At 36.2% G+C, this 10396-nt stretch overlaps 2 protein-coding genes across 3 annotated transcripts; both read left to right on the plus strand.

The window, feature by feature from the left end:
* The first annotated feature begins 346 nt into the window (after positions 1-346).
* On the plus strand, positions 347-6260 carry hirip3 (HIRA interacting protein 3). Of its 2 annotated transcripts, none has more exons than XM_032588316.1 (8): positions 347-475; positions 1653-1773; positions 1989-2136; positions 3217-3588; positions 3674-3828; positions 4000-4147; positions 4752-4850; positions 5191-6260. In XM_032588316.1, exons 1-8 carry the CDS (start codon positions 399-401, stop codon positions 5373-5375), a joined length of 1305 nt encoding a protein of 434 aa, XP_032444207.1. In that variant the 5' UTR covers positions 347-398; the 3' UTR covers positions 5376-6260. The 2 variants fall into 2 exon arrangements, with proteins under 2 accessions (XP_032444207.1, XP_032444208.1); XM_032588317.1 differs by having other exon boundaries at positions 3677-3828.
* Positions 6261-7034: 774 nt separating this feature from the next.
* Positions 7035-9668, plus strand: antkmt (adenine nucleotide translocase lysine methyltransferase). The gene is made up of 6 exons (XM_032588318.1): positions 7035-7467; positions 7590-7838; positions 7917-8021; positions 8101-8241; positions 8871-8921; positions 9317-9668. Exons 2-6 carry the CDS (start codon positions 7677-7679, stop codon positions 9539-9541), a joined length of 684 nt encoding a protein of 227 aa, XP_032444209.1. The 5' UTR covers positions 7035-7467; positions 7590-7676; the 3' UTR covers positions 9542-9668.
* Positions 9669-10396: the final 728 nt, after the last annotated feature.

The raw sequence follows: 10396 nt of genomic DNA on the forward strand, positions 1-10396 counted from the left end.
TGACAACAATTTTCAATTGTTGACTGTGTGTTCTATGACTTTGTATTTTTGTGCTTTTACCTTTTAAGACAATAACAATTTGGGTCTTCATTATCTTAAAGCCAAAATAAATTCACAAGAAAAAAAAAAGGCTTGGAGTATATCACTATCTGATTTATGAGTTTCACTTTATGAGATAACCAGCAAGAAATGTTACTCTTTCTCGAAATATTCTAATATTTTGACGCTGTTGGCAGAAAAAGCAGGCCTCGTGTCCCGTAACTGCATGGAGAGTAGAGCATGGGACTCAAACGTCAAAACCTCATTTTATTTCAAAGGGGGCGCGCTTGATTCTACGTCACTTCCGCCTATGTTCGAGAGACCAGCCGCCAAAAACCCAGCAAGCGGAGTAGCTGTTCATGATGGTGTCAGAGCAGGAGAAAATCGATATCCAGAGATTTATAAAAGGTCAACTCCTTGATGAGCCAGACCTTAGGTACGTTTAAATCTTATTATCATAAAGAAAAATACTAACATTAAAAAAATACGCGCTTTTTGTGGTCATTATTCATCTCCACGAGTTCTGTTTGTTACTTGCTGTTGCTTCATTTTGATAAGATGTTTGCTTTATCATTGACGCCGAACACAGACATTCAATGGTCATTTAGTTCTCTCTAATTGCACTTTCTTCTTTTAGTGGTATAGAGTCAACCACATGACTGATCGGTCAATTAGCGACTCAGCATGATGGTGTTTTCAATTTTTTTACGGTTCAGTCGTAATAAGCTGAGCCACCTGTCCTGATTATAGTTTTGATTGATCTAACTGCATGTTTGAGAAAGGTTTATTTTATTCCTTACATATCAATCGGCCTCCTCTAGTGACAAACTGTTGCCACTGCAGAAATAGACCCGCGTGTTTTCTCTGTTTTGTTTTTTCTAGAAAGTTTTTTTTTTTAAGAATAGCTGTTTGGATGTGCATTTAAATATTTAACTTGCTGCCAGTACATCTGATTTTCCCCACCGTGACACAATAAAGGATATATTTCATGCTGATCTTTTCTATTATAAAATGCCATGAATTGAAAATTCTAAATATTAGGGACATATAATTGTGGTAACTGATGACTATGGTCGTCCTCTATGGCATGTTGTTTGACAGTTCTTCTATGTTTGAGAAAAAAAAAGGTTTTCCCCTTATTTCTCAGGTTGGTCAAGATCTAGTGAGGGTCCAGGTGGTTCCAAACCAAACAGAGTTTTGTTTTGGGGTGCAGACATGTTTATTTATTTATTTGTTTGTTTTTAATCCTTCCCAAGATCTGTGCTTTGACACAACCCGGTGTCGGAGGTCTGAAGCAAATTTCTTTAACTGTATTCCTTAGTTTTTGTTCTGATATGCATTTATCAGCTGTGAAACCTTAAATTGTATGTCATTAAAGATCAGTAAAAATCAGATGCAGCTTGCTTCTGAGTGTTTCTATATCTTCTTTACATATTACAAAAATGTTTGACAAAATGTTTTTACTTTTTGTGTGCATTTTTAAAAAAAGACTAATCTGTGCTCACATCATTTGTAGAATACCTCTAAACATAACATTCAGTGGAATCATAGATTCATCTGTGAGTTGTTCCATCCTGCTCATTAAACGTGTTTATTTTCTTATTTTGTTTCAGCACGCTGACCTTAGGAATATTGAAAAAACGATACCTGGCTGAAGCAGGATGTGAATCATTGAGCTCTGAAGCAAGACAATTCATGAAACAAGTTGTGCAGGAAGAACTCATGAAAATGCAGGTATCTGAAACAAAAGGGTTGTCAAGCCTTTAACTGTTTGCTTCAAAAATAAGATTTTTATTTTTTGTTGTTGTTGCAAGTTGGTGAAGCAAAAAAACAGAAGGGAAATGTTTCCTGATGCAGAACGCTGCACCTGTATTATTGTTCATGTGTAAAATATTGTAGGAAGTATTTGTATTTCTCTTTTTGCAGTAAACAAGTTGTGTTTACTCTAGGAAAATGATGAGAGTGAAAGCGAGCCGGAAACCAAAAAACCACAGAAGAAAAGAAAGAGAGAGAGAGAAAAAGAGGAGTTGGAAAGTGAAGATGAAACCGAATCCACAGCAATGAAATCCCGATCACAACAGTCTGACTCATCATCAGGTATGAATTATGTATTTTGTTTAAATAGCCCACATTTAAGTCCTTAACATGCTGCTGATTTGTTAACATTAAATCTCCTGCATGACATTAAGAGCACCGCTATAAGTACATCATCACCAATTAAGCATACGGTCTGTTTTTAGTTATGTTTTTATTCGTGGTGGCCTGAGAGAATATGTCACAGCAAAACTAAACTCTCAGAGTGTGTTAGAATAACCTGCTACAACATGAAATTACTGATTTAGTGTGAACTGAAGCTCTAACAGGGGTCTCAAACTCCAGTCCTCGAGGGCCGCAGTCCTGCAACTTTTAGATGTGCCTCTGCTGCAGCACACCTGAATAGAATAATTAGGTCATTAGCAAGGCTCTGGAGAACTGATCTACACAAGGAGGAGGTAATTAAGCCATTTCATTCCAGCGTTTTGTACCTGTGGCACATCTAAAAACTGCAGGACTGCGGCCCTCAAGGACTGGAGTTTGAGACCCTTGCTACAAGCTAAAGTTCACCTTGCATGCAAAAGCAAAACATCTATCAATGGCATTTTTTTGTCATTCTTTTGTCCACTGTAAGGATTTGCAGTGGAAATCCTTACTCTGTGCTTCCATAAGTTTTAAAAACACTGACAATCTTCAACGTGAAAAATGTCCGCCTTGCAGATTTGAAGGTGTTGGTTGGTGCATCTTTAGCTCTCTAGAAGAAAATTGATGTTCTCGTATTGTGATCATCATTTAAAGGTAAATTGATTTTACTGTAGTTCTTGGACGCCCTCGAAGCAGACTTGCATCCGTTGTCTAATTTGAATCATTTTAGGAGTCTCGCCTCATTTAAACAACTGTTGCTGCAACACAATAGATTAAATCTTTATAACTACCAGACTTTATTTTAATTATAAATGATGGATGTTATTTCCATGTTATGGACATAACAAGGAATCAATATTTCGTAGTAGGTTTGCATGCTGTGTTTTGAGATATTTGGGGGTTGATCTTAAACAATATGGATACAGCAACTGTGACTGACATGAGGAAATGTCACCAAGACTCTTTTTTTTTTTTTTTTCTTTATGATGTTCATGACAGATTCTGAAGACACGCAGAACCTAGAAGCAGGAAGTCAAAACAAAGAACAAATTAGATCTCAGTCTAAAAATAAAGAAGCAGCAAAAGAATCAGAGCATGAGAAAAGCAAAAAAACTAAGCGCCACATCACAAGCGATGAGTCTTCAGATGAAGAGATGAATGAGTCAGAAGAGGATGGGAACGAGAGTCCAAGTCCGGAGGAAAGGGTGAAAAAGAAGGTCAATGCTGCTGAGAGCAAAGAGACAAGACGCGTTGATGCAAGTGGAGGGAAAAAAACACCAAGGAGCGACGAGGAGAGTGAAAGTGATTCGGACAATAAGTTGGAGAAAAGTGAAAAAATCAAGGATGATGATTCTTCTGCCAGTGAAAAAGGTAACTGTTGAGTGTATATGTTTTACCATTTACACAATAATATGATTATGCTTAATACTGTTGAATGTCTTGCCCTTGTGCCAAGTAGAAGAAAATGTAAAGAAGAAAAATGATTCAGACTCGGATTCATCATCGCTCCCGTCTTTGGACGAAGAGAAGAAAAGCGACCCAGAAAAAAATAAAAATGTAAAGACGAAAAAGAAAACAAAGAAGACAGATGAGAAGAACCGAGGCCCAAAGGTGAGCTCTTCACTGATGCAAGAAATCTCAACTCGAATGTTCATGCTTTCAGACTTTTTTTGAAATTTATGATGGTAAGATGACTAAAGAAGGTGCTGCAGTATTGTTGTGATTTTTAAAAAAATGTTAAAACAAGTCTTCATCTCCTCAGCTGTCTTCTTGTTCCTGCAGGATGAAGACAAAGCAGTCGTGCGACTCAAACGCTACATCACTCTTTGTGGCGTGAGGAGGAATTACAAGAAGCTACTGGACGGCTGCCGCTCCACTCGCTCCAAAGTGGCTGTTCTAAAGAAGGAGCTTGAAGATCTTGGGCTCCGTGGTCAGTGGGGATATGTTCGTCTTTTCACTGACTTCAATCTTGGGGCCTCTCTTTTTAACCGAGAGTACAAAATCATGATCAAACACCTAGATTAAATCAATATAATTACATTGTGCTAACTGTTTCAGTACTACAATTAAAACGTACACCTCTGTTTATACTGGAAATGCAGAGTCATCGTCAGCCTCAGTCAATCATCGTGATTTGCTTTGATCTGCAGCATCTATCCTCAAATGAGGGAGAGGAGAAAAATGCCAACAACATTTGAAAGGACAAAAACTGTTTTAAATTGTCAAAGGATCAGCAGATGAGCTCAGACTGATTCTTTTCAGGTTATTCTCTCATTCAGTATCTTCAGGTACTGAAAAAAACAATCTTAATGAGTTGAGATATTATTCAGCTGCCAGGACCTCTCTATTTTTTCTTACCTTTCGACATTAGTCAATAAAACAAACATCAATGTAGACTTGGTTAAATTGCTGTTAATGGAATTTAACATTTATTAATAAGGGTAGTTTGCTTCTCTAATCACTAAATTCACTAAATCAAATCACTAAATTATTACTCTGCCTTAAAGTGAAATGACTATTCACCTCCTGTGTAGGTAACCCCTCTATTGAGAAATGTAAGAAAATTCGATTGAAGAGAGAGGAAGCTCAGGAATTGGCTGAACTTGATGTCGACAACATCATCTCCACCGAAGGTACGTTCTAAATATTTTTTTTCGTTCTTGAAGCCCCAAATGAGTAAGTGCCTACAAATACTATAATATTACTGTTAGCTGGTTGTTGTTTTTTGGGGGGAGGTTTAATCCAGACACACTGATCAGCCACTCATAACTTTTGAAATCTGACAAGTTTGGATTTTATTCTGTTCACATACACATAATAAATCTACTTGTCAAGGACATTTTTTTATATCTTCTACCAATTTCAATAACTGAATAGTTGCATTACGTGTTTTGATCCAGTATTGTTCTTATGCTGTTTAATAAGCTTTTGTCCTGCATAAGCTGATGATATGTCCACACACCTTTCGAGCAGGTCGGCCGAGACGCAGAGGAACCTCAGCCATGCAGGTACATAAGGAACCTCCCTCCTCTTATCAGCGGACTCTGAACTCTGATTCAGAGAGTGACCAGGAAAATAACGCTCCCAAAGGACGCAGAAAGATATCGGAGTGGGCCAACCTGCATGGGATCATCAGTGATGATGCGGACACTGACTGAACATGGGCTGTTCCACTTTTATACCATTTGTTGTTGGCTTGTACATAGGTAACACTTTCTTTGTTACTGGAAGCATAATGGTCAACCTTTCAAGTAAAATTTGATAGTGATTTTTTTTTTTTGTGCTCCGATTAAAATAAAAGTTATGATACATGATTTCTGATTTCATTTAATTTTATACTTTAAGCCAATTTTATATCTGCCTGTAGATGCCTTTAAATTTTGCAGAGACTGATACAAAAATTGAAAAAAATTTCAGCATTTCCACAGTTGCCAAAATCTTCTCATGGTTTTAAACTCAAAATACACAATAAAATCAAACCAGTGTATTAAAGACTCACAGACACGTGATTGGATTTGACACCAAGAACTTAATAGAAGTTTATGTAAAAATGGTCTTCTAGTTAGGATTGCTGTGTATATACATTTATTCTACTTTTTTTATTGTTGTACAGGAGCTGTTGCGATCTGTTTTTATGTGCAGATTGCTTAATATTTCGTCAGTTATTAGCTCTGAAATAAAACGGTTCTGGAAGTTGTTGGAAAGTGATATTATGTTGTTTAGATCGTTTTTACGTTACATGAGTCGAATCTGTTTAGCTATATTGTGTCTTTCTGTGTACATGTTGGTGTACAGACAAAAAATATACAAATACATTGTATATTTATGCAGTAGCAGACGGGGTAACAAAGGGGATTATTCTGAGACTTAAGTGTGTGACATAAAATGTACCTTTGTATTGAAGGATCTAAAACTGTTTATTACAGGAATAAGTATATTGTATATAATGACAAAGAAAATAACATGGACACAATGATTATTTTGAAGAAAGATCAAATCTGGTGCTGTTTGGAAATGTTTAATAAATATTTAATCAGAACAGATTCCAGTGAAGCACAGATTTGTTTCTGCCTTATTACTCCTACCTGTTCTTTGCTTTTTACAGGAAAATCAGCATCAGTTACACTGACACCAGTCCTGTTGTGTGTAACACATGCTACAATCACAATCTTTAATATGTTTTGTGGAGATGTTAGCATCAGGGCCGCTGGCCCAAGCCTCCATGGGGACAAAGCAGAATTTTATTTTGGGGCCCTATATACCTGCTATTAATGTGGATTGCTGCAAATCAATGGACGATTAGATAATTTGAACAACTGCTATAAACTCATTGCATCTCTGAATAGTGCTGTTTATGTTATCTTATATGCATATCAACTAGTGGTTTCAAAAACAAAAAAAAACCTAGTATGCTCTGTACTTAAGATGGAATACATGCACACATATTCATGATATGCTTTGATTAAACTAATTTATAGACTAAATAATCTGAACAGCGATGACAGCTATTGTTCTTATTCTTATGTTAGAAAGTTCTTAAGGTAATGTCTACATGGGTTATTTTGTTTGAGAAAATTATTTCTGTTCTTGTGTAAACCAATCGGTTATAATTTTGGTGGGAGTGTAAATAACCCCAAATTAAGCTCCCTATTTGTTGTATTCCCTCTTTGGCACTTATCGGGTCTGCTACATTATTACTTTAAACATAAGTACGCTCATCATTAAAACTACGAAATTCTAAGATTCCATATAATTTTACTTAGGATAAAATACCCGTATCCGGAACTGAAGTCTGCATTCAAGAATACGGAACGTTTCGTTGACGGACCTGTCCGACATGGTTTTATGTCCGCTCTCATTGCTTCAGGTCACTGAAGATTTTAGTTTCTAAAGCTTGACTTAACCGGAGTTTATTATTATTATTGTTGTTATTATTATTATCATTATTAATAATAATATTATTATTATTATTTATTATTAACGTTCAGGACGTAAGCGTTTACTTTTACTGTTGCTCTGTGAATATATAGGATTATTTCAGATAACGTTACACTATAAAGAAAATGAGTTTAGTGATTTAGGTTAACCAGTCCTAAATGCTTTTTAAAAAGACGGGTCAACATCAAACCAGCTTTAACTGTATGTAGCATTCACTAAATTGACTGTTTTTCTCTAGATAATTATTATTAAGATTATATTGTAAGTGTGCGGTCCGTTGAATGGTGCCGTCTGAATCAATAATAGTCAAAGGTAGGGATAAGTCTTCTCTTTGCATCTCCTCGTTAATTGAAGAAATATAGCCTGTAATCTGTTACTACAGTGTCATAAACTGGTCTTGTAGTCCAAACCGTATTGACTTTATCTTCTCCAAGGCTATATATTACGTGGACCCTTTACGTCATGGGTATATAACATTTCAACTGTGAATTGGACTCGACTCCCGCTCATTTCTTGCATAAATGGATGATGACTCACCAGATGAGGTGTTTACTGACTTCAGGACCAGACACCTTGGAGGTTGGGGTGTTGTGCAGATAGCTGCTGGCACTGGGCTTGCTGTCTATGTGATGTGGGTTGGAGTCCTTCAGCCTGGCTTTCGGAGGGTACCACTGAAGCTACAGGTTTGATGTGCATCTTTCTCAAAACTTAGAAACTGTAGGAGAATGTTTGAATATGCTCTGAACATTCAGTTTTTGTAGGTCCCCTACATCCCTGCCAGCAAAGCACAAGTAAAAAATGTGATGACTTTGATGAGAGGTCGAACAGGTGATCTAGTCGATTTGGGATCTGGTGATGGTCGTATTGTAAGTATGATTGTATTAACAAAAAAATCATTTCACCATACTGATTATCAGTTTTAAGTTGTGCTCCTTAACCATTTAGGTTTTGGAAGCCTATCAGCATGGCTTTAGCCCAGCTGTTGGTTATGAGCTCAACCCCTGGCTTGTACGGCTAGCTCGCTTTCATGCCTGGAGAGCAGGTTGCTACGGAAAAGTGTCATACAGACAAGAAGATCTCTGGAAGGTTTGGTATTTTTCACTTATTAATAATTCTACCAAAGCCAGTTGTATAAACAAAGTTTGCCACAGCCACCAACCCCCTTTTGACCTTGGGATTCCATGCATACTAGAAGTTACACAGAACTGCCAATATGAACCTTTAACCAGAGAAAACCTCTCAAATCAAAACTGGTATTTGGTCTGTCTGTATTTATTTATGCGGAACTTTTCAGGTTTAATTGCAGCTAAAACTGTAGCTTAAAATTCAAAGCTTAAAAAGATTCATAAAAAAGGAAAAATCTAACAGTTAATATTACTTGCATATTAGTGAGTACCGAATTAATAAAGATTGAAATGTTTACTTCAGACAAAAACTTTATGCTTGCTTATACACTAACGGTTAGGTATGTATATGCGTTTCACTTGTCGCCAGTCAGAACTTCTTTGATATCATCAGTGACACATAAGAAACTACATTACCTTAGAAATTATTATGAATACAAAAACACCTTTTTTTTTTTGTTTTTTATTTTGCTGTTTTTTTGTTGTTGTTGTTGTTTGTTTTGTTTTTCAAATGTTTAGGGTGTTTCTTGCTGTATTGTTTCTGCCTAAACCTGTTGGTCTATTTACATTCCTCTTTGTGTCCCATCTCAGGTCGACTTGTCAAAATGCAAGAATGTCACAGTGTTTCTGGCTCCAAGTGTGGTAGGTGCTGTTATGAACGCATGGCTCTTAGCTGGAAGAGGGTGTGGTGCCTCCTTTTACAGATATTACAGAAACTAACTTCTTAAAACTGAAGGTCCTCAGGCAGGTTGACTCATTAAAATGCTTTTAAAACACTTACGTTACATCATATGTTAACCATGGCCTACTTTATTTGTTATTTTGTTAATGAAAATTGAGATTCTTACCGGCATTACCTAATATTGTTTTAGTCAGTTTAGGTACACATTTTAAATGGATTGGATTGGAACAATTGGTTCATCATATTTTTTATGATAAAAGTCTCATAAGGAATCTAGAAATAACAGTATTAATGAAGATTGACTTTCTATTACATGTAGGTTTTTGAGTAATGTCTGTCTTTACTGTATTTCTAGCTGTCTTTATTACAGAAGAAGTTGCAGGTTGAGCTTCCTGATGATGCCTTAGTAGTGGCCGGCCGTTTCCCATTCCCAGACTGGAGCCCTTGCAGGATTGAGGGGCAGGGAGTGGACAGGGCCTGGTCGTACAGCATGCAAGCACAACGACAGCACACAAGTCAAAAAAATGAAAACTTCAGGCCAACAGTAAGTGATTCTAACAAGAAACTGGTTCAGGAATAACGATGGACTTTGAAGATAAACTGATGCACTTAGTCAGAATGGCAAAGGTTAATAGACTGACTTTGGGTTAACCATTCTGAACTAGTGAAGTTTTAGGACTCAGTTTGACAGTTAAAAAAAATTTTTTTTAAATAATATACCCTCCTTATGTCATTTAATTGTGACATCAGTTAATCTTTACAAAGTTTTCAATGTTACACTCTTGTTTATTTATACAGGTGCTAAATTAAGACGCTGGTATAAATTAGACAAAATAAAACCCATGGAAAAAAGGCTTGTGCAGTGACCTTTGGTATATTGATTGAGCTTTGGAACAAATTTTACTAGAGAATAGCTACTCTGCTTGAAATCTCCTACTTTCTGGGTGCACTGTAAGTTTCTTTACTGTCCTATGGAGCTGGATTTATATTATTCATTTTGTTTTGTTTTTTTTACTTGCCATATCTCATATTTTAGCTCAAAATATTCTGTCGTTATTAAGGACAGAATATGACTCCAGTAAAAATTGCTCTTGCATTTTTTATCTGCACCATGATAAAAAAAAAACTTTTATGTGTTCTATAAGTTGTTGTTTTGCTGTTTAAACTGTATGCCAATAACTGATGATTCAAGGTGCTGTGTTGTGATTTACAATGTAGAAAAGTATCATACGTTGATACGTTGATATCATATTTTGATTGCAATGCGAGCAATGGAAACCAAATTACATTTCTTGTTTGTATCCACAACCCTGGCAAATAAAGTTGATTCAGATTCTTATTTTCATGAACAAATAAAATTCACAGTGGTGCATTAATTTTCGTATTTAGCTCTAATGTGTTTTTATGTATTACACACTTGTTTTTTGTGTATGTT

Source organism: Xiphophorus hellerii, chromosome 16 (assembly GCF_003331165.1).
Source record: "Xiphophorus hellerii strain 12219 chromosome 16, Xiphophorus_hellerii-4.1, whole genome shotgun sequence".
NCBI lineage: Eukaryota > Metazoa > Chordata > Actinopteri > Cyprinodontiformes > Poeciliidae > Xiphophorus > Xiphophorus hellerii.